General features: G+C 32.5%; 1 protein-coding gene across 5 annotated transcripts in view; it reads left to right on the top strand.

Annotated features, from left to right (window-relative positions):
• The window catches only part of PCDH9 (protocadherin 9), a 1,020,109-nt gene that overhangs the window by 366,218 nt on the left and 627,879 nt on the right, over positions 1-26,012 (top strand). For 3 of the 5 annotated variants that reach the window (XM_031963613.1, XM_031963612.1, XM_031963617.1), the window contains exon 3: positions 8,824-8,925. The exons of the other annotated variants lie outside the window; for them this stretch is intronic. In XM_031963613.1, the coding sequence (XP_031819473.1) occupies positions 8,824-8,925 (102 nt within the window). The remainder of the gene's footprint in view (positions 1-8,823; positions 8,926-26,012) is intronic. 5 annotated transcript variants of the gene reach the window in all.

The raw sequence follows: 26,012 nt of genomic DNA, 5'->3' as shown, positions 1-26,012 counted from the left end.
TGAATTATTCCCTTGTATCATTTAAAAAAAAAAGTGTACATGAAGGACATAGGTATGGGGATTTGATTCTTAATCATAGTTCAGTTTAGACTAAGAAAATATCAAATCAAAAGTGTACAATAAGAAAATAGTTTGAAAAAAGAGCACATACTTTATGAACTTTTTGTAAAGAGAAAAAGTGTGTTATAATGAAATCTCTAAGAATTCTATCAGTGTGTAGTTTCCTTGAGGCTAGTATATCCTCAAGAGCCATGGAAATCTTTTTCCTCTTCCATTTAAAATGTTTATGTGGCTTATAGTGAAATGGAATGAGAGTAAACATGTGGTTTGTATGGTTTTAGTTGTATTTCAGATTAAACATCTTTGTCTAGATTCTTTAGCAGGAATAATTCCAGTCAATAGCTTTAAAATGGAAACATATTTAGATATATATCACAAAAAATGTGATAGAATTTATACATAATTTTGAGGGAACACATCATTTGCAAAACAAGGTAAACTTGTATATGATAGAATAGTTTTATGTTACAATGTATTGAAAGTGAGTATGGGTCACAGTCTTTGCTTTGCTACTCATTGCCCGTGAGACTCTGGGTACTCCTATAACCCCTTGTCTATTGTATAAAAGAGACATAAAATACTTATATAATCTGTCTTATAGAAAAGCATTTTGTAAATCTCAAAGTGATGTACAAATATGTGATGTTTTTACTCAGATATTCAAATGGATTCATGATCATTAACTTGGATATTTTCTGTAATAGTGCAAATTACAAATCATACATGCCTGGTCATCCTGAGAGACTCTGTCAATTTTTTGGTTTTTTTTGTTTTGTTTTGTTTTGTTTTGTTTTGAAGGAGTTCACTACAGGGAGCTCATCCGACATGCTAGAGGGTCTCTCTTGCTTTTGCCTGAAATTATCAATTAAAAAACATTTTTTCAAATAATGTACTTTTGGGTATCTATATCAACGAATTTTACTTGATATAATTTGCTCATGTCCTCGAGAACACATACCACATGTTCGAACACTGTATATTTGGAACAGGAATTATCTTGGCAATGTGTATATATTATCATTTTAATGCTCTAAAAGAAGGAAATTTAAATATCTGGCAAATCTTGGTGATAGGGATATCCCTAGCTTTTTGAAATGGGTAAGAATAGCTCATTCTGTGGGAGTTTTAACAAAAGTAATCTTTAAAAAAAAAAATGAGACCTACTCACATGCATGTAGTAGAGAGAATACACAATTAGCTCCAGAACTTGTTTGTCTCTTAATACGGCCTAGTGCACAAAAATAAAAGACTCCTACCTCCTTAATTATAGCAAACAAATTTTATAATAGCTCTATTGATCTTTTGCAAATAACCTCGATTTTGTGGGAAGGTAGGAGGAGGAAAAGAATAATAGTGTACATGGCTACTGCATTCTGTCTTGGGGAAAATGGCAAAAAAAAAAAAAAAAAAACTCAAGTGCTTTTCTTTAAATAAAGAAAACTACAGTATATGTTATTGATGCTGAATATGTTTTTGTTAACAATTTTTATCACTTGCTTTTTCCCCCTACTTGTGGTATAACGGCTACAAAGGATTTTTATTAGCTGCAATTCACATGAAAATATGTCCCTAAGCTTTAAGAGATAATATACCTGCTTCTAAAAGCTCCTCTGCATAGAAATTTCTATGTGGGTTGTACATATTGTGCCAGCCAACTAGGCTGGGCTAAGCTGACGTTCTTTGGATATTGTTTTAAGAATACTATCAATTGTATCATAGACTGAACTAGGAGTGATAAATAGTTTTTTTAGTGAACTCCATATAACTTAATTGTTCTTATTGAGCAATTTTCAAAGCCTTAAATACAATTTATAAGCATGTATCTCTTAATGTTAAACACAAGTTATAGACCCATCTTAATGTATTTCCTTGTAAAAATTACTTATATCAAATTTGGCAAACAGCAAATTTTGTAATGGTATATAAATCCTTGAGACATTACATCTTTCATCAGAGTCTAACTCTTCATGGAATGGAAACTTATTAGAGAAAATAGAATTGTTTGAAACTATAAGTATATATATATATATACATATGTACAGAAATATGCACATAAATAACATATGTAAGTATATACATATACACATATATGGTAGTTATATATAAATTATCCTATAAAGCATATTGCAAAGATAATGCTCAAAAAACTCACTGAGGAAATATATAGTTGGTTTGTATACTTCTATTCTCCTTCTTACCCAAAGTTATGTTGCTATTTTTGATTTTCTTCATCATATGGAATAAAAAATACTTGGAAAAGAAAATCTTGAAAAAATAATTGAAAAGTAATTGAGAAATAACTAAGCTAAAACTAACTGAAGATAAGCCCTATGACTAAATAGTATGAATCAGATAGAAACCAAATCTTTTTGATGGGGAAAAATTATCTTTCTATAAAGTCCTGATTAAGCATAGGAATTTCTGTACCAAGGAAAAAGTAGTCAGATCAAGAAATGCTTATTAATAGAGAGTATTTTTATAGGTAGACCTAAGAGAATTATATAGATTGGGGGAGGGGAGTGGAAAGAGATGCAGGTGCTACTGAGATGCAAATATTTGTGGTATTGCACAATTTATAGAGTTTATGAACAAGAAAAAAGAGACTCAGACAATGGCAAAAGTTACTATTTTCTTAAAGTAGTATCATAAGCCTATGTCCCCCTTGAGTATATTCTTAGCTCCTATTCCTTAACTAATTCTATATGATATTTCTAGGATCATATCTATTCCTTCAATTGCTTTTCATATGATATTTTTCAAGGACTTTCAGCAGCTCAAACTCTTAATACTAAACTACAGCATGTTGGTATCCTTAAAATGGGGTACATCAAATTTAAGAAGACATTACAAATTGTTTTTTCTTGTGACCTGGTCATTATTGTTCCATTATAAGGCTAAAATATTTTAGTTGTACTTCCAGTCACTAAAGTGTTCAGCTTTTTTCTACATGTCCTATTTCAGCCTGTATAGTTAACTTTGATTTCGTTGTATATAAATGTATCATCTTCATTTCTGAGGAAACTAATTTTAGAATAACATAAATTGTGAGATCCTACAATTAGAATACAGGAGACAATTTTTCTACTCTGCCATTTTAAAATGAGGGATGTAACTAATATCCAGAAAGGTTCATATCATTGATTTAGAAATGTTTATGAATAAAACAGAACTCTGAGTCCTGTGACAAATGGTTAACTAATATTTATTAAGTGCCTACTATGTGCTAAGTATTTTGCTAAGCACAAAGGATACAGAAAGGTCAAAGACAGATGCTGAGGTCAAGAAGCTCACAGCCTAATAAGGAAAATCTCATGTAAACTATATATACATATGATATTGATAGGATAAATTCAATATAACCAACAGAGAAGAGGTACTAATATTGGGAGAAATTGGGAAAAGCTTCTGGAGTCCAGCTATCTACTGAACTACAATGTCCATCATTTAAGCTAAATGTCCTGGAATTAGGAAGACCTGGATGTTTTTAAATCATTGAAATCATTAATCCAATTCCATTGTAAGCAAAAATAAATAAATCAAAAGTTTAAAAATTTGATGTCTGTTATATGTCATGTACTTTTAAGATCTCTGTGCTTGTTAACAATTTTCTTGCTCACTATTACTCTTCAAAAAAAAAAAAAAAAAGCTTGTGAGAGAGCAAGAGGAACACCACCAATTTCTTAACCAGTCAAGTGTTGATTAACAGTTTCAATAAATTTCAATAAACATTTACATGCCTACTATGTAAAAGCACTTGATTAGATGCCAGTAATACTTAAATTGATTGCTTTTCTCATCAATATAGGTTTTTATTCTCTTCAGTAATTCAGGTTGCAGACCATTTATGCTCACCTATTCATTTCATATAATTCTTATTTTTATTCATTCATTATGTTCCCAAGAGATTTGCACCTATATGATATGATTCTTCTAAAATATTATTACAATTGCAATAACTAGAATTTGCATGGAATTTTAAAGTTTGCAAAACACTTTATAAATATCTCATTTTACCCTTTTTCTCTTGGTATTAGAATGATCAAGGTGAAATAAATGAACTATCCACATGATTAGTCCTTAATTTGCTTCAAGACTAACCATATTTTTGACTAGTGTATATATCTAAAGATATCCCATACATACAAGAGGACATGATGAAGACAGAAAAAGAAAATAAAACATAGATTTCCTTCAAGGAACAGACAATTTAATAGGAGGGGGGATAAAATATATATGTAAATAACTACAATACAAGGAGGATTCAGAGGTACAAAAGAGAAAAAAATGCTTTTAAGAGCGTCTATAAGTAACACTATGATACCCTATGTGGACAGAGAACAAAGGAATAACAACAAAAAAGAGGTTTAGTCAAAAAAAACTGAGAAATTTAATTAAATGAATTTATTTCATTAGGCAAAGATCAAGAGAGTCTTCATGGGAAGATAGATTTTGAATTTGACAATAAAGGAATGGAGCAATGTTGATAGCAAAAGACAGGAGAGTTCATTCCAATGTATGGGGCAATACTAGCAAAGAGAGAAAAATGGGATATAGCTGGAAAACAAGAGAACTGGTGACTAGTCCATTTTGACTAACAAAAAAACTTTCTCTTTGTCCATTTTGTTAATTATTCTAATCAAGAGGTGTGTTTTTAACTAGGATAAGATTAATATGTTATTTTGTATGTGCATCATTCAATGTATACATATTTAAATATATCGTATTAATTTTGTTAATCATTTACACATATGATTATGAATTATATTCCCACATCTATCAAGAGCTGATTCCCCACATATTTCCATCTGTATGTTGTTGTGAGATCAGAAACAGATTAGACCTTTCTAGCTTCTTTCTCCCCAACCTTCTCCAAGAGTGACTTTAATTAATGTAAGAAGGGGAAGAAGAAGTTGGGACTAGATTTCACTCTGCTGTGATCAGAGAGAGGGAGTACCTAGCTAGCTATATCTGGTTCCTCCAATATTGTTAATTTACTGAATTCTAGGGAACTCTCTTAAAGCCACAAACTCTCTTAAGGTCACAAAAAAGCCACAAAAGCAACTACAGAGCTTAAAATTATTCCATAAAACCTGAAAGACTGAAGAGACAAAGATTTCTCCCATCTTTGCAAACTCTATTCCTTACATATTAATGGCAAGAGCATTATTAATCTTTACCAGTGAAGATATGTTACCAGTGAAGAATTAGTGTTGAGATTGGAGCTACATATTTATAAATTCATACATAAATACATATCTGTGTACATGTATACATATGTATATACATTATGAAGAAGCATCGTTGAATAGTGAAAGAGAAAACCTCAAAATCAGGAAGACCAGAATTCATGCCTGACATGTTTTGATAATGCAATCATGGCCAATTGAATTAATCTTCCAGTGACTCAGTAACCTAAGATTATAAATTTAAGACCAAATTTATAAATTTAGTGTTTATATAGGAGGCTTGCTTACCAGGGAACTTACTAAACCAATAAAATCACAAAACTGGACCAAAACATAATAATTGCATATGTTACTATAATCATATATTATACAATTTGGATGTAAGTTTTGTTAAGACACTGAGAATGAGTTCATTCCAAGCCCTTTTAGAGGGTTCAAGAGGCTACTGTCAATATCCCTGATACTAATGGATAAGAACCTGCCTTCAAGAAGCTTACAATGTTTTCTCTGCTTTTTAGAAATCATCACAAAGTAAAGCTATTAAAATGATATAAATGAGATTTAAGGAGGCATATTCAGTTTTCCAGAATTTTAAAATCTGAATCAAATCAATATTTACTAAATATTGTCTATGCCCAAAGTATTGTGCTGTGTACTATGAGAATACAAAACAGTTAAGACACAGACCCTATTCCCTAGGTACTTTATAGCCTATGGAGAAGGTAACAGCATCTACTTGTTAATTAAAAATAGAAAGTAGTATGTTTAAAGTGTCAAATAAAGGAAACATACATTTAGTGTTTAGAGGAGAGTGAGATAACTTTGGAATGGTAAAGCAAATGGAATTTTGAGTTAGACTTGAATGGCTACAATTTAGCTGGATGAAAGTGAAAGAAAATGAAATTTCAGGTAAAGGATCATTTCTATGAGCAGGATGTAAAGCTGAAAAGTTAAAAAGATGTTAAAAGAACTTTAAAGAGAATAACTTGGCTAAAACAGAGAGCATATAAAATTGAATATAAAAATTAGATAATCAGAGAGATGGACTGGGGTGGGATTATGACAAATCTTTAATGCTATGCTATTTATTTGGGGATTTAACCTATAGGCTTTAGGTTTTGGAAAGAGAATGATAGATAATTTTCATCTGCAAAGATAATACCTTTAGAGACAATATAAAGCAGTGTCTCTGGAAGATTAAAGATAGATAAACTACAAGATCAATTAGAGATAGGTTATAGCAAAGACAGAAATAGGTTAGAAATATCATATGACATGAGATGTGACTAAGAAAGGAATGAAGCTAAAAGTCAACCAACTTCTTTTGAATACTTACTTTCTGCTGACCATTCTCCCAGGTGATGTGAGGAGACAAAAAAAGACAATTGAGTTTTTTGCCTTTGCAGCTTTATTTGTAATTGATGAGAAGTAATGCCTACACATAAAAACAGAGTTGATGTTTGCACAAACACAAAAATTACTGAATACAAATGAAAATAGGATAAATGTATTTATAGACCAAAGGGAGGAATAAGGAATAGTTACAGCCAGGAAGGATTCTGGAAAAAAGAACAGCATTTTGAAGGATTAAGGGCACCAAAATGTTTGAGTAGAAAAACCATGGCTTTTATGATGCTTGTAATGAATTAAAAGGTTATTTTAAATGAAGTACTATGAAAATAACATATTTCTAAGGATCACAGAAGAATGATTCCATCTCATCTATTGATACTTGAGTGACACTCGAATTGATACTTGGAATGAGAATCCCCTGTACAATGTCAGTGATGAGTTATCATCTAGCTTTTGTTTAAAGACTAAGGGAAACTACTACTTATTTCCTTAAGCAGTCCATTTCATTTGGATAACTCTATTTGATAGGACATTTCTTTCCCCTTATAGTTTGTTAGCTTGAAAACTTTCTTTCATTGCTTCCAGTTGTGATCTGTGAGGTTAAACCAAATTCATCTAATCCTTTATCATGTGCTAGACCTTCAGATATTTGAAGATGGCCACTATGACCTCTCAGTTTTCTCATTTCAAGGTTAAATACTCCCAATCCCTTCAAATGATTTTCATATATGCAATACCAGGACTGTTTGTGTGTGACAGCATTGTTCTCATAATATGACTACTAAAGAAATGCATTAGGTGTGATACTTTAATTATTTTGAAAAACATGGATTTGTGTGTATATACATGCATTAACATGTATAGGCAGTCTGTATACATGTATATGTATATATTTGTTAATTATGTTTTTCATTAGGAAAGTGAATAGAAAAAATAGAAATATTAGAATAAATAGACAAATGAACAAAAAAAAACCCCAGAAAAAATGCTGATTATAACAAATTCATATTAGGGTCATTCTTCTCTTTCCCAATGGAATATATATTGGCAGTGTGTATCATGTACATTTAAATAAGATAGGTATTCATATCTGTAAGTGTGTCAATATTTTGTATATATTGAAGTATAAGCATATCCCACATATATTGCTCAGATAAATTTGTTTTGTAATGCATAAATATTTAAATTAGATCCCTCCATAAAGTTTCCAAAACCCATTGCAACACCCTTTCACTCAATGGCAGATTATAATATTTTATCTGTGGATTAACTTCCCCTTGAAATATCTCTCCTTTTTAAATGCCTATTTTCCTGGAAACAAGCAGTATTATTGGCTGGGATGTCTCTATACATTTAAATAAAGTTTTTAGAATGTTATAAGTTCTATTGAATAAATTGTGATATTGAAATAAACATAAACCTTTATTGTTAGTAAATGAGTTGGTGTGTTTGAATTTGTTTTTCTCCTTACTAAAAGATTTTTTCATGCTAAAAAGCCTCTGGGGGCAGTCATTCAACAAGTATTTTGTAAACACATGCTTTGTGTTAGGTACTATGAGTTACAAAGTCAAAAATGAAAGAATTCCTACCTTCAGAGAGCTTAAATTCTATTATCACAATAAGTGCATGTTAATGTAATATGGAGGGAAATATTTTAAATAGGTAATAGATAAGAATTAAATCCTTATATTATTTTCATATATTCACATATTATTTAATTCATATATTCATATGTTGTTTTAATTACATTTTTGAAGTAAAATTATTTGTTTAGGCTTTTAGAATAGTGACTAAGAGTTCAATTAGAAAGTTAATGCTCTAAGACTTTGAACTTGCTATTTTTAATTGTATCATTTTAATGTATAGATTTGACATTCTTTATCTTGTATTAAGTAAAACTTTAAAATCAGTATTCAAACTTAAAAGGAAAAGACTATAAAAAACAAAATTTTAGCTTCCTTGCTTTCCATACCAAATGATGAATATAATTTTATGTTCTCAAGGGTGTTACTTAATACAAGAAATGTTTTCTCTCTCTCTTTTTTTATTTTTGAGCATTTTCTAAACCCAGTGTTATAATATTGTTAATGCATGCATCTGTCTTATATACCCTCATTAGCTCAAGTAGAATTCCTTTAATAGGATTGTAACAAATAGTCATTTCTCTCAGTAGACACTCTAAAAGTGGAGTAGTTTGTCACCATTATTTGGTAATCTCTTACAGTGTAATACACACAGCAAAGGTGACAGTATTCCTGTCACTCCCCAGAAATGTCCCAGCTCTGCGGGTTTCCACATTCAGGAGAATGAAGAAAGCCATTATGAGGTATGCCAAATCTCTATAGAAACCACATTAGTGATGACCGTTTTTTCATGCTCTTTATTTTAAATACTCTCTTGTATATTAGGAGGTGGTGTTGTATTGTGGGTAAAGTACTGGATTTAGAGTCAGGAATATTTGGATTTATATCTTGCCTTTGATACTTAGCAAAGTGATCATGGGCAAGTCTCTTAATCTCTCTGGATCGCAGGCAGCTCTCCAAGATTTATTTATTGAGTAGTAGGTGAGTTGCAGTCTGTGTTAGTAGTGAGATTTCCCATGCCAATGGAATCACAGATTTTGTATTCTGGATCATGAATTGTTTCTATGTTATTTTATATTCCCAATTACGTATTGTTGTTATTGGGTGGGGGGGGGGGAGAGGAATGTGCATGTAACAAGTGCAGAAGTAGGAATCAATTTGAATTTTAATATTTGACTCAATGATCTTCCCATATAATGATGATGCTCTTGTCTGTGAATTTTAAAAGCCAATTTTGTCTGCTTTTGCAGTATACATACTTGGCCTAAGATTTTGCCATTGCAAAATGTCATAGTCTTGGCTTTTGTTTCATTACTATTTAATTTAAGATATATATATTATATATATATATATATATGTAATCATCCTATTGATAGATTAATTTATCTTAGTAGTGGTTTTCCAGAAAAAAAAATTTTTTTAAAGATAGTGCTATTTGTTAATTTTAAAATACTTAAAATTGTAATTTTAACTAACGTTTTTTAAGATTCTCTTTTCTAGCTTCCCTCTGCCTTCTCCTGGCTTGAAGGACAAATAGTCTTTGTCCTTTATTTCTCTTTTGGTTTCATATTATAATCTGATGAAATGTCTTTATTTTATTTCTTTTTAATGAGTTCAGTAGTTATAAAAGGTGTGTGATCCTCCTTTTTAGGGACAAGTTTAATTTGTTCTAACATCCTGTGGGATTGTGACAGTGTTGCCTATTTTCTACCATCAGGATCTCTAGAGACTTTTCCAATGTATAAGGAAAAAGTACTATTTCAAATTCTAATTTTCCTTTCTTTTTTCTATAAATCTTAAAAATATGTTGTTTATAATTAGTAGCATCTATGGGAATGGATTTTGTGAAGCTGGTACTTTGGTTTTACTAATAAATAAGCAGGATCCAATGTTCCTAGGTCTCCTTTCATGTACTGAGAAACTCCTTCAATTTGTGGAGAACTGATCACATCTTTACACCATCCCCCTCACAATCACACATACAACTTCCCCACAAAAATAACAAATCAGTATTTATATCAAGTATCTGTTTGTTCATGTCAGAAATCAGGAAAACTCATGATGTTCTTGGAAGTTTTAATGAATGAATGCAAAAGAGAGTACGAGAGAGCTAGTTCAACACAAATAGGTAATGTGATGCTGACAAATTTGTGGATGATTTGTTGGTTTTTCCTTCATTATTATCTGCCCTTTAACAACAGAAGTTAACATTAGTATGAAAATGTTAAATGTTTATGTTTTGTGCTCCATTTTCCTGATGTTCCTGGATGTAAGTATAACAAATCCATATACCTTTTAGGAATCCAGAGCTCTGGATTTGAAACCAGAAGGCCTGGATACTAGATCTTGACTTCCTTCTTCTTTGTAAGGCATTTATCCTCTTTGGTGAAATTTTCTTATCTTTAAATGAGTGACTTGTATTAGCTTATGCTGAACTTCTTTTTAGCTCTAAAACCTGTGTTCCTATAATTCTACATTCCACAGATTATTACATAAAGAAAGGATAAATATTACTTATTTAAGTCTGTTTTTACTTGTTCCACATTTGATATAATCAAGTTGTATTTAACCAAATCCTCTTAGCTCATTTTCTTAAACTCAGTTTTGAAACAAAACACAAGAAAATAAGTTATATCCAAGATTTATTGAAAGGAATTCATATGAAGGACATCTATACTAAGATTCAAATTTATAATTGGAAGCACTATAATTTCTTTATCCATAAAAGAATGATTACATTGTCTCCATTATGTTAATGGGGGCAAGGAAGGCAGGGGTGGATCTCTTAGTTCATCAGGTTAGGGAACTTCTGGTGAGGAAAATCCATTTGCCAATGAAGAGTATTAATTCATCCGTAATTTTTAGCCTTGTGGAGTCCCCTGAGTCTCTATAGGTTAAGTGACTTTTCTCAGGTCACAGTGTCAGACTGCAGGACATTAACTCATGTCTTCCTGGCTAAAGATGTCTCACTTTTGTTTACTATACCTGTTGCCTCTCTTACTATATCATTAAGACAATAGTCTTCTTTTTTTTCTTTTTTTTATTTAATAGCCTTTTATTTACAGGTTACATGTATAGGTAACTTTACAACATTAACAATTGCCAAACCTCTTGTTCCAATTTTTCACCTCTTACCTCCCCACCCCCTCCCCCAGATGGCAGGATGACCAGTAGATGTTAAATATATTAAAATATAAATTAGATACACAATAAGTATACATGACCAAAATGTTATTTTGCTGTACAAAAAGAATCAGACTCTGAAATATTGTACAATTAGCTTGTGAAGGAAATCAAAAATGCAGGTGGGCATAAATATAGGGATTGGGAATTTAATGTAATGGTTTTTAGTCATCACCCAGAGTTCTTTCTCTGGGCGTAGCTGATTCAGTTCATTATTGCTCCATTGGAAATGATTGGTTGATCTTATTGCTGAGGATGACCAGGTCCATCAGAACTGGTCATCATATAGTATTGTTATTGAAGTATATAATGATCTCCTAGTCCTGCTCATTTCACTCAGCATCAGTTCATGTAAGTCTCTCCAGGCCTTTCTAAAATCATCCTGTTGGTCATTTCTTACAGAACAGTAATATTCCATAATATTCATATATCACAATTTATTCAGCCATTCTCCAACTGATGGGCATCCACTCAGTTTCCAGTTTCTGGCCACTACAAAGAGGGCTGCCACAAACATTCGTGTGCATACAGGTCCCTTTCCCTTGTTTATGATGTCTTTGGGATATAAGCCCAGTAGTAACACTGCTGGATCAAAGGGTATGCACATTTGATAAATTTTTGAGCATAGTTCCAAACTACCATCCAGAATGGTTGGATTCGTTCACAACTCCACCAACAATGCATCAATGTCCCAGTTTTCCTGCATCCCCTCCAACAATCATCCTTATTTTTTCCTGTCATCTTAGCCAATCTGACAGGTGTGTAGTGGTATCTTAGAGTTGTCTTAATTTGCATTTCTTTGATTAATAATGATAGTCTTCTAATTAAAGTAACAAAGCCATAGTATTACATTTTAGGAAAGGCCTCCACAACAAAGGTTGAAACCCCAAAGGTTTTTAATTTCAATTAACCAGAAGTTTATAATTTGAGCATATTTTATACCATTGCCCAGAACAATTAAATCTCCTTTCAAGCCATAAGGCAGTTATACACTTGGTCCTCCCTTTCTCAGAAATCTTTGTTGAACATTTCTATTGTTTTCTATGAAATTAAACCTCTTAGAACAGTCAAAAGTCCTAATGAGGGCTTAGAGACTTTAGCTCTGGAAAGTAACCTTAGAGCCTGGGGGCTACTCTACAAGAGGTAATAAGTGTTTAACACCTTTAGATTTACTCCCTGGGCTCCTGGGAAACTAATCTTAAGGAGGGAACTTTAATAATCAGCCCCTTAAGAATATTCACTAGGTCTTTGATGTCTCTTGACAATCTATAAGGAAAATCCATAGCAACCTATGCTTGCATTTTGATTTATTATTGTTATGGATTTAGTAAAAGGTAGTAATTCTATCTAATTTTATATTTATCTCATTCTCTACTATCTATGTGATATACAAAATCCCTCCATTGTTTCCTCTCCAATATGTTACTACTAACCCCACATGACAAAAACCTCTGTCTACAATGGTATTAAATGGAATGACATTACTGAATACAACTGTACATGGCTAAGTTATTCAGTTACTTTAAAAAAAAAAAAGTATTACTATAGAAAAAAGACAATGATCTACAGAATTGAAATGACTTAAAACCCCATAGTCATTATGCTGAAAAGTATTGCACCATAGCAGTGACTAGTTGGAATCTAAGGATACAAGTTATTAACTATTTTTAAGACATATTCATTGTAGACTCTCACAGCTGGAAGTGACTTCATATGTTCCAACTTATTTTACACAACTGGAAACTGAGGCGTCTAATGTTTATGTGCTCTTTTGCAGGCCACAGAGCTAAGGATCAGTAAAACAAGTTTCTAGATTCGTAAAGTAACTTTTTTTTCCCTGCTTGTGGGACTATATCTAACTCTTGGGAAGCAAATGTCACAGAAATCATTTGCTATTTGAAATTGGTGTTTTCTGGGCTCGTGTTTGGAATGAAGTGTAGAATTTTAGCTGAAATTCATATTTAAGCTTTCTCTTGCCTGGCACACTTTCTGTCATTGGCTATATCATGTGATATCACTTTAAAATAGAAGCACAGAGATAGCTCTGACTGGAATCTGATTCTTGAATACTAAATATGGCAGGATAGGCTTTTGCTACATGTCTTTAACCTGCAGGTTCTATTGTGGTTTTTCTTTCTATGTGCATTAATAGCCACGTACCCATGAGACTCCACAGAAAGGAAGCCAGTATAGCCCTCAGTGTCTATATTATGGGATCTGTAGGAAAATGCCTCATAGTTATTGGAATTCACACAAGACTGCATCTCAGTATGAATGGCTGTCCCCTGTCACTGTTTTTGATGCTGGAGTTAAAGTAGTTTAGTAAAGTGGTCTAGTATATAGTGTATGAATTTTTGAGATAAGACTCTTTCCTTGTAGGGATGAAATCCGAAAATCAATGTCAGATGGGCATCTTAACTCTCAAAGTTTGAGAGATTGGTGGAAGGATTTAAAAATAAGTGTGAATTTTAGCCTCTAGACTCTGGAAATTTGGCCGACTTAGCAAGTGTGAAATTCCTGGGTGCAGATGGCCGATTAAGATATCCCAAAATGTGCTGCTGTAAAACTCCAAATTAAAATTGGACAAAGCCATTTCAAGGAAGTAAATATTTTTCACTTTTTACTTAAGGCTGTATCTGTGACTTTGTTCGGATTTAAAAATTCAGATAAATCAACGTCTCATCTGAATCTTCCTAAAGCAGGCAACAATTTCAGTTCCAGTTGTCTTCTTGTAAAGATTATACTTAATAGAAAACAATATGCTTTAGATATTTGATTACATATATATATATATCCACATTAACACAAATTTGTGGCTATAATTAATAAATATATGTATATATTCAATGTATTAACTAAAATATTAGCAAGGCAAATTAAAACAGTCTATTTAAACTATGCCACATTGAAAGGAGAAAAATATACATTGTGCAAATGAAGATAGCTTTATCCATCTAAAATGAGACACAAAGATAGAAATAAGCTTGTTTTGTGATGTTTGAAGATTTTTTGAGAGTGTTCTATAGATAATTGCAAATTAAATTTTAGCCAAAGTTGCCATCTGGTAAAGATGGGTCTATGATCTGTCTAGAATTTAACATAGTTTGTCTTCCTGAATACTATGCCACCTCACATTTGTGTACACACTCACACACATGCAATCCTATACTCATTATGTTCTTCCACTTAGAAATGGGATTTTTAAAAAATTGATGCTCAGAAGTAATCTTTTCTAACAGAAAAGAATGAAGAAAATTTTATTTTTCTGAATGTTGAGGGGAAAAAATTTGAGTAGTTTGTATACAAAACTAAAAAAGACCATGTTTGAACAATTTGATTACATTTATGAATCGTTCCTTTGATATTCAAACAGTAGTTTTCTTTTGGATTTATTGAAAGAATGACCTCTCACAGAATGGCAACAGCACATCACTTATGAAATCTAGAGGCTGCAAAACACTTTTAGTTCTTCTCCTACAGCATTGGAGGATGTCTCAAACTTTTCTTTAATTTCTCAAAAGTCAATTTTTTTTTTACTTCTTTCTTCACCACAAAGTAAGTGGATTTGATTTTTTTCACAGAGAACCCTATTTGACAGCTCAGTTGATGGTGTCAGCTCTGGCTACTCACTTGAAGGACAGCACCAAACCTTGTTGTGGCCTGGCTCCTGCTAATTAGTTGTTTGAAGGAACCCTGGATGCCACAGGAAGAGACTTCTCAGCAAAGGACATCTTTGCCATTCACAATGACAGCTGTGATGCAGCTGTTTGTGAAAAGAATCTAGTGTAGAGAAGGAGTGTGGACAAGAGAATTTTAAGCTCATCACTGCCATATTGTTATGCATTAAAGGAGGTATAAGTCATAAACAAAACAAAACAAAATGAAATGAAAAATAAAAAAAAAATCAGGGAATAAAACAAGGTGAGAAGTGCAATATACTAGATAAGATTATATTGAGCAGGCATTTAAAAAGTGCATGAAATAATACTAAAGTGTGAAATTGAAAGAGAAAAAAAAACATAGCAGAGAACTTTGCAAAACAGATGAACTTGTGTGTGCTTGTGATTAATGCAGGTCTAGGGATTTGCTTATGGATTTCATGTACAGATGTGCACAGTTTTCTGTAGGTTGTGCATATGTCCGTGGATAGTAATGGGGAAGCATGCCAGGAAGTCCCACATCTAAGCACAGTGTGGAGTGCCGTAGTCATGAATAATTTATTGAGGTGCCAAAGATCTGATTACTTTGGAGACAGACTGGAAGGAGTAAAAAGAAAAAAAAAAATAAACGACGGAAGATGAAGAGAGAGAACTTGCTTTTGTACTGAGGGATTGGATGAATATAATAATAATTATCACCACTACTACCACCATCATCATCATCACAACTAGCATTTGTATTTCTGCTTTAAGGTTTACAAAGCATTTACATGTTATCTCCTTTGATCTTCATAGCAATTATCCATTTTTATATAAAAGGAAACTGAATTTGACAGAAGTAAAGTGACTTACCCAGGATTACACAATTATTAAGTGACCTGAAGCATGTTATTGAACTCAGGATTTCCTGGGTTAAGTTTAATACTCTGTTTCATAATATCACCTAATTACCTCATCTAACAGAAAAAGAAAGAGGCCCGATATGGCCTATCAAAGGAGATTACAATTTGATTCAGTAAATTTGAAAGATAAGAATACATTATTAGCATAAAAACTCCAATACGAATGTTCCATAAGTCCAATAGATCAAAACATCTATTAATTGCAATGAATGTCTATATTATGGTATATAAATATATGTATATATATATATATATATTTAAGTATATGTACTGTATATATATATATATATATATACATGTGTGCATGTGAGTTATGTGTGCATATGTTTTGAAGTAGGGTGGAGATAGGATCTTTGATGGGACAGATTTGTGATTTCATTTGTTTGGGGAATTTATGATGAGGAAGTTCTGTCTCTGTCTCTCTATGTTTCTCTCTTTCTCTATGTGTCTCTATGATTCTGTCTCTGTTTTCTGTCTCTCTGTGTGTCTCTTTCTGTTTGCCTCTTTCTATCTATCTCTCTGTCTCTCTCTATCTATCTGTCTCTGTCTGTCTTTCTCTCTCTGTCTCTATGTCTATCTGTAGGTCTGTCTGTCTCACTGTCACTGTTTGTCACTCTTGTCTCTGTTGGTTTCTCTCTCTCTTTCTCTTTCTCTCTCTCTCTCTTTTCTCTCTTCTCTCTCTCTCTTCCTCTCTCTCTCTTTCTTTCTCTCTCTCTCTCTCTCTCTCTCTCTCTCTCTCTCTCTCTCTCTCTCTCTCTCTCTCTCTCTCTCTCTCTCTCTCTCTCCCCCTCCTCTTTTTCCCTGCTCTTTCCCCTTCCTCTCTCTATTTGTCGAACAAGTTGATATAGAACTTTTAATATTATTGAGAGAAGTTAATTAAAAACCTTAATGTGAGAGGTTAAAAAACTTGCCTAGAAACCCAGAGCTGATAGATGAAAGAGGAAAGATTGAAACTAGACTTGACAAATTCTGTCTACCAGGCCTAGATAATTCTCATGTAATATATATTACTTATCATACATTGTACCTACTTTTACATGATTTTTGGAAATAGATCCACCAACACACAAATCAAAATTATCATGATGTTTAGGAGATCATCATAGTGAGTTGCTGAGGTGAAAAATAAATCATGCTACAACCATCTGTCTCCTGATGATATTCTCCTAATATACTTTGATTTTTGGACACAGTGACTTCCATTTGCCCCATCTGATATCTTATCAAATTGCTGAAGTTTATGTTTCATTGCCATAGCCTTTGAGGACCAAAGATCATCTATATTCCACTATAAAAGATGAAAGTAGGCTATTAGTGTATCCTATTTTATAATATATATATGAAATATGGATATGTGATCAATAAGTTCTAATATAGTTTTCTTTTTAATGTTCTGTCTATATTTTTAAAAGGAGGTTTACTTTATCTTACCAAAAATTAAAATGACCCAAGAAAGTGGAATACAGACAGACCCAAATTCAACATACTTGGTTGTAAAACAATTGTTGACCTGACATTCAATTATGCTAAAAATAAAACAAAACAAAACAAAACATAATATCCATATATAGATAATATGTATATTATGTGTTAAGGTCAGATTTCCAGTTCTGTCTGAGCCTAGAAAGAATCACTTATCAATTTCCCATTATCGACACTTCCATTATTAAAATTATCATGAGTGTTACCATCTATCAACGATTTCTTAGTATGCAATATAAAACTTTTAAAATGTATAGGCATTTTCAATGTAGCTCATTGTTTAATTCAATAAAATTCAATTAAGTAATTTTATTGGCTAATATTTATTGTTTAAAATATTATTATGATAGGTAATAGATTCAGAATAGTTTCTTGCTTTATATTTCATTTTGCTACTTGGGAAATCCTTTGCAACTAAAAACATGGAGTTAACGATGGTAAGAACACTCACTGTAGTTAGAAGACTTTGGTTTGAATCCTTCTTAGTTTTATTTTTTTAATTTGTTTGTTTATTACTCTGGGGAAGTTATGGGTTTTCTGAACTTTAGGTTTTCTTATCCTTAAAATTAGCAATTGAATTAGATGAATTCCCTAGTCCTTTCTAGGGACTAACTTTTATGAGTTCTCAGGAACAATGTTAAATGGCATTTACCTAAAATATAACATTTATTTATATAGTTATTTCACGCCTCCAGAATAATCCAAATTGTAAATCAATTTTGAATTTCTCTTTTTAAGAGCAAAAATACATCATGTTTTCATGCTTTTATGTGGTTTATACTTTATTTTTTCACAGAACTTTTATGTTAAATAATTTGATCTGTACACTAACACTAAGGTATGTATTATCTCAATTTTATAGGTAAAGAAATCAGGTTACAAAATGGTTATGTATGTATAGTTGTACCAGGTGCAAAGCTGGAAGTAAATAATTTCTGTAAGTCATAGTTCTTTCATTTGTAATTATTAGAAGCAGGCTAGGTAATCACCTGGTTTCTTCTAGCTCTAGCAGATAATGATTTTATAAAATTTCCTGAGAAAGCAGGACCTAGGATTTAAGCCCAGGATATAGACTCCTACATAAATTTAATTGAATCCCAGCCTACCATGGGACTAAATCATAGGATCATCAATTTCAATCTGAAAGATAACATAAAGGTCATCTAATCCAACCTTTTAGCTTATAGATGAGAAAATGAACCCATGGAGAAGGGTACTAAGTAGGACACCTGAGATTCACACCTAAGTCTTGTGACTCTCATTTGATCTCAATTGATTAAATTAATATGAGATTGTTCTGTTAATATAAAAATCATCTTTTCTTTTTACAATATAAGTAATTCACCATAAAGCATAATGTATTTTACCTTTAAGATGGGTCTTTGATATTATTTATACAAAATATCTCACAGTACTAAAGTTAAAATTGTGACTTAAGGCCTTCTCTTTTGATAGTAACCTTCTGTTAGTTTCCTTTGCTTTGTTTTTGATTCTTTTTATAACATTTTATTTCTCCGTCTATTATGTAGCACATAGTAGATATGAAGAAACATGTATTGCCTTCTGGTGACATCTTGTTTAATCACCTCTATAACTTCTGGAATAATACTAGAAATTCCTAGATCTTTTTCCATGTACTTTGATGATCTCATACTTATCTGTTTCCAAGTGAATATAATTATACCTGTAAGAGTGATGAATTTTTTTTAAATGCTTAAGGCCTGCTAAAGATAGGAAGTTAGTGACTTATCAGTTGTAAAAGTCCAAGAATTTACTAGAGTAGATGATTTCATCCATTTTGTAATTCTTATCCCAAGAACTGCTAATTCCCTGTTCATCTATCATCAAATAAAGAATCTTTAAAATTTTAAGGGCCTAAAACTTTTCTGAGCAGTGACTTTTCTAGTTCCATCCACCCTATATCACAGCTCAATGCTCTTCTCAAGGGATTCAAGTGAAACCCAAAAGCTGAGATTAATAAACTGTCCTAAGTCCTGGTTCAAAATCTCATACTGTGCTTCAGTGGCAGATAAGTCCCTTAGGATCAGAATGTGCCACCAAGATATGCAGTACCTCAAAATGATATTAGAGAAGGTGCGAATAAATTTGAAGAAGGGCAAACCAGGGAGCACCATCACAATAATAGTGTTTGCAGGATGTGACATGCTTGATGGTCGCTTAATGCAAAAGTGCATGATCTACAGAGGTCTGAGTATTGTACATTCTGATGAAGAAGTTTGTAGCAATCTTCCCTGGGTGCTCATCTTTCCCTACTTAGCAAGCAAGTTCCATTCACATGTTGGTAATGTTAGGAGTGATTTCATGCAGAATGAAATGTCAGGTTTCAAAGCAGAATGATATACTGAGGCATCCTCATAAAACTACACAGTGCTGTGCATATGGGGCTTTGCAACACCACAGATCAACAGGGAGGCACAAAAGGCATATAAGCAGACCGTGCTGCATCAACGGTGAGTTAATGAATCATCCAAATCCCTTAATGCGGAGAAGTTGAGGGAAGAGTATTGCTCATAAAATAATACTGAGATGCATCTTTGGACTATATAAGGGATTTTCTTGGTGTGGGGAACTCCTGGCAAGGAAACTGGCATCTTAAATTGCTAAAGAACCACCCAGAGAACTGAAAGCCTGTTACCCAAAGCTATGTCAAAAGTCTGTTTCAGGCAGGAGTGGGATTTGAATCCACATTTTCCTGACTCAGAAAACATCTCCTCTAAAATACCTAACACACAATTAAACTTCAGAAACTCAAATGAATCTGTGTAAGCTTGGAATCAGTGATGGAAGAACCTCAACGGCAGAGAATTTCAAATATGGGGTATTTTAAAATGCATAAAATATGAAGTATTATCAAATAGAGGTCTGGCTTTAGTGAAAAGTCCCCTATAATTTAATGTAATGGTTATTATTTTAACTGATGGCAATAGGATAGTGTCACATGTTAATGAAATAACTTGATTCTATCTATGTAGGTGAAATATCTGTGACAATATTGATTATAGTATAAATTTTAAATTGTATTATATTAATTATATATAATATCAATTAATATATATTATGTTATACTATATATTATAAATAATAATATATTCTATTATTTTAAATTACATTATAAAATTTAAATTATATTAATATATGTTATAAATTATATTATGCTCTATATTATATATAATAATATATTCTATTATTTTAAATTATATTGTAGATTTTCTTAATAAAGAATTTAAATATAAACACAGGAAGCTATGATCATCTAACTTAGCCTCTACCTCACCAAGAGAACACAAGTTAAGAGCCCAGCTTCTTAAATAATGGTTTATACTATATATTGCATATTCCCCATAAGGAATCCAAATGTGAGGAGTAGTAAAATTATGATTTATTTTCAGTAAATGTTTGACTTGTATATCTATTTTATATATTATATATACATATGTACTATATATAAGTATAAATTTATATATTATGCATAAATATCTACTACATGAAAAAAAATTCTCAAGTGGAAAGGAATCACAGGTAGAAAAAGTTTAAGAAGCTTTGCTCTAGAGAATGTACAATGAGTAACTAGACAATGTTTATTTCTAATGAATAGGAATCCATTACTTCACTAAGCCACTTTTTTTTTTGGAATGACTTCAATTGTTTTAATTGTGTTTCTTTACCTCTGAGATCTGCCTAACTTTTTCTACCCTTTAAATCTAGTTGAACTATCTGCAAACAAGTTAACTATCTTCTGTGCAGTAGACTTTCAACTAATTGCAGGGAGCTATCATGTCCCTTCCAAGTCTTTGTTTCTCTAGAATAAACAGTTCATGTTCCATTCATGGATTGTCATATTATAAGATTTTGAGTCCTTTTGTCATCCTGTTCAGCTTCCTGTTAATACTCACTACCTCATTTATTTCTTCCCTGAAATGTTGTCTCTACAACAGAACAAAATAGCACCTCTCTGGTCTGACCATGTCATAGAACAAAAGAATTACAATTTACATAATTATTCCAATATTTCTCTATTAACTGACTCGAGATCATGTTAACTTTTTTGGCTGCCATATTGTTAGCACATATTGAGTTTGAAATCCTCCAAGACCCTTTCAGATCTTTCCACATTCTTGTCATACCTTCTTCATATTGTACTTACAGATATTGGAATTTAAATATGAAGATTTGACATTTATCATCACTAAATGTTTAGTTATTTAATTCAGTCCTAGCATTCTATCTTGTTAAATTGATTCCTGACTATCATTAGTGTTTGAGAACATTATGTCATTTTCGTCTTTATCCAAATGCTTATTGGGTTGGATTATCATGGATTTTTAAATCAGTGGGGTTCAACCTAATAAGGATTAGGAATAATAAAAAAACCTAGTCTGAAACAAATGTGATTGGCTGAGATCACTTGTCATTTCTGAAATTCTATCATTCTGTTATGCTGTCTGTCCAATGGATATTACAATACTAGATAAATCTGATTTCAGCTTTTTAATTTTTTGGAATCTTATAAACACAAAGTAGTCAGAAATATATAAATTAAAACATTTTTTAAAAGATGGGTTTATTTATTGATGTATTTATATACTATAGATAAGAATGCAGTTCTTTATTGATAAGTTGATAAGCTATAGGAAGAGAGAAGAAAAAAGAAACAGATTTATCCAGGGAAAAGAATGATCATGTCAATGCATCGAAGAGATAAAAGTGGTGATCATGCTTCTACTTAACTAAATCTCTAAGAGGTGCTTTGAAAAATGACAGTATGAATTAACATTTGTATTTCTAACAGTACCATTTGGAATAAAGTTAACTTTTATTCCAATTGTGTTCATGAAAGCAGACAACAATAAGATAAACACAAACTTTTTGACTTTCATTTAGGCTGTTACTTAATATTATTGGTCTTTGAGACAAAGTCTCCCTGTCTTGCCTGGGCTGGAAGTACAGAGACCACTTAGAACTTATTTAATGCTTAGAAACGTAGTTGGTTTTTTTAATAGTTTTGGGTCTCCTTTAAAAAGTCAGTCTGGTGTCTCACACCTCCTCCATGGAATCCCCACATTGGTGCCAGAATTGATCAGGAGAAGCCATTGTAATTTAGAACTCCAAAACTCAAGTGATCCATTGACTTACCCTCCCCATCAGCAGGAGCTACAGGGCATGGATGTACATGAAAGTGAGACAACTTTACAACCTTAATTCACCCTGATCCCTTTCATATACCATATGTTCCAGGCTACACTAACAATATCCTACTAAATAATTTATCTCCTGTCTCTGAATGTTTCCCAAATTTTCCCCAGTTCGTGGAATGAACTTCCTCTACCTCTCTGTCTGTCCTTTCAAAGTCCAGCCCTACCAAAGTCCAGTTAAATTATTACCTCCTTCAGAAGGTATCCTTTACCTTCTCAGAAGTCTTTGCTTACATGTTGTAACCCTCAGATCCAATATAATCTCAAAGGCAGGGAAAGCTTTCTTTTTGTCTTTAAAATCTTAGTTACCAGCGTAGTCTTGAAACCAGCTTGAGTGGAAATTATATGTTTATTGAACTGAATGGAAGACATTTATACATTTTTTTGCAGAGCCAATACTTAGTACATAAACATTGTGTTAGATAAAAATTGCTAAAAAATTGAACTGATAATATTTAACTAGACTACAATGTCATCACAATGTCAGAATGGGAATAGGAGATGCAAACTTGAAGACCCCTTTACCATGGGGTGTCCAGAAATTACCTTTTCTTCTCCTTCATAGTGTCTAAAATCTTTCATTAGTGTCGTTATGATAATTCACCAATCCATTGCAGTCACAAGCTATCGTCCTTCACTCAGAAATTTAAAATTGTGCCTCTGGCTGCTATAGATAATAGAATCTGTTTGCTTGCCTATCTGTCTGTTTATTGAATTGGTAAGAAAAAGCAGGAAGCACTTAGCCAGAGGAACACAGTTTGTTAATCCAAAGAACCTGATGTATTCAGACATACTCCTGTACTTGCTTGGAAGGGAAACATTAGTGCTATTTTTTCCCAAACAGTTACTGTACTGACTTAGGTAAAAAGCTTCCCAGCAGGAATGAACTTGGGTTTGTGTCATACGCCGCTCCTTCAGAGTACATTACTGAAATAAAAGCATGAAAATAAAAATCTGTTTTCCACGGCAATGTCTATGCACACATACAAAGTTTTCTTTTTTAAACACAGAGGGTCAGAAATTGGGATTCCTTCGCTATATATTGTTTCCCATATTTCAGGGTTCTTTCCTTAATTGCAGACACTGAATCCACTCTCCTTGTAATAACTATTGGAGGGCAGAGTTCTCATTGTTCATACTCAGTAAGTGACAAGGGGGCAGTGATGCAAGTCACCAGGATCTCCTGGGAAGAACTTGCTTTATGAATCTTGTTAACAGGATTCACAACTTTTTTTTCCCCTTCAGTCACTTCATTGCTTAAAAAAAGAAGAAAAGAAGAAGAAAAAAGGGTAAAAAAAAAAAAAAAAAAGCTCATTTAGCAGCACCAGTAGGCTTAGGCATCACAAAACCAATCAATCAACACAAATACTTCCCTACTGAGGCTCCCCTGTGACCTTGAGAACTGTGACAAATGACTTAGAGGGGAGAACAGACAGAAGTTTTGTGATAAACCAAAAAATTATGCTTTGCAGTGTGATGAAGCAAAAATAAAAGCGAAAAAGGACAGTTAGATATATGTTTGGTTTAAATAAGACCTGATAAATTTGGTAACTGCTTTGTGCTGCTGCCTTGGCCCTAGATCAGAGGGACTCCGTTTGCACTATAATCAAGCCTTCCCCAATAAACTGGGTCTTGCTGCCTTCAGTTTCTCAAAACCTAGTGCTTTACAGATGTCTTCGTCATTATGTATGGCTGGAAGTCCCAGCAGTTATTAATATCTAAACCATAGACTTCATATCTTGACTGGCACTGACTGGGGAAGGGCAATCAGCAAAGTAAATCTTTTCACTTGTCTATATTGACTATTTCTATACTCTCCCTCCCACATGGTACTCAGTTATAGAAGCTTGTGGTTCTTACTATAGTAGAGCTTTTTGAAGTACTCCAGTCCAAAATTAGAGCAAATTATTACATCCAACTCAGCACTTGAGAGATGATTTAATGGTCTCATGAATGGAAAAATGCTGTTACTTGACAAGAGTAGATATCTTTTTTCCCCTTCTCTTTTTCTTTCTTTTTTCTCTTATGCCCAGAAAAAGAAGGAAACGGATTAGATACCAAAATTCTGGGGTGAAGGAGTTACCTTGATATTAAAATGGACCAAGGAGATGGGACTCAATTAGCAGATTAAATTTGCAGTACATTTTAAAATTTATTATTTCAGTGGTCAGCTCACTGGCTAGCTGTCAAAGCCTAAGCAAAATCGTAACAAGGATGAAAAATTTTTAGTCACACTTTCTGAGGCACTTTCCTTTCTGATCTTCCCTTCTTTTTCTTGCTTCTTTTTCTCCTCAACTTCTGTGATCTTATGTTATCCTATGATGGTGTGAATTCCCTTACTTGATTTAGGCCTGTCATCCTACTCCAAAGAATTTTCACCCCATTCTTTCTTCCTCAAATCAGAAAGGCCATTCTTAGGTTGCTTAGCACCACTTATCTATATATCTATCTAATGAAAAATATATTTTAGAATCAAATTGAGGAAAACCCTAATTCCCTAAGTCTGCCAATACTTTTTACATTTTCATGTAAAGTCCATGAAATCAGTATAGCAGCTGTGTACCATCCACTACCATTCTGTCACTTTTGCAAGAATCTATTGGATTCAGAAGAGACAAGAGCCATTGTTTTAAGGAGAAAACATGTGTTACAATAGTATGAACTGTATTTCAAGCAGGAATACTAAAATGTGCAATAACTTCTTTATCATAGTAACTATTTAAAATATTATTTGAAGTGTTTTATTTTTAAGTCCATGGGGTTCGGATAGAGAACTGCCTTCTATAATACAAGAAATATTCTCTATTAGGAACAATATAGAGATTATCTTTAAATATAAGAATAAATCATAAATAATTAATATAATATTTTATAAATGTGTGATCATGGTAAAAAATTACATGTTATTATTGACAATATTTCTCATAATATCTCAAGATATTAGATTTGTAAGTAGCATTTGTATGAACATATATATATATATCACTCACTCTCTACCCGTGTGTGTGTGTGTGTGTGTGTGTGTGTGTGTGTGTGTAAAAGAGAGAGAGGGAAAGAGAGAATTTGAAACTCCATTCCACAGTTGCCACTCTCAAATATATAGTCTTTGAAAGAGTTACCTAGGGCAGTGAGAAGTTAATTCACTTGTCCATGGTCACACAGTTAGTATAATTCAAAATCAGGTTTTAAGGTTTTAAGCCCGATTCTTCTGAATTCTAAGGCTGGCTTTCTATCTACTCACCCAATACTGTTTCTAATAAATACTTAAGAAGCACAAAAGCTCTGAAAGTTTTAAAGAGGAAAAGGTCAGTTACTGCATAAAATGTTAGTCCCTTTTGGTTACTTACAAATCTAACTCGTGTATAATTACATATCATTACTACCATGAACA

This window comes from Sarcophilus harrisii, chromosome 3 (assembly GCF_902635505.1).
Source record: "Sarcophilus harrisii chromosome 3, mSarHar1.11, whole genome shotgun sequence".
NCBI classification, from domain to species: Eukaryota; Metazoa; Chordata; class Mammalia; order Dasyuromorphia; family Dasyuridae; genus Sarcophilus; species Sarcophilus harrisii.
The sequence above is the reverse complement of the archived record's forward strand: the minus strand, read 5'-3'. Positions and strand labels throughout refer to the sequence as shown.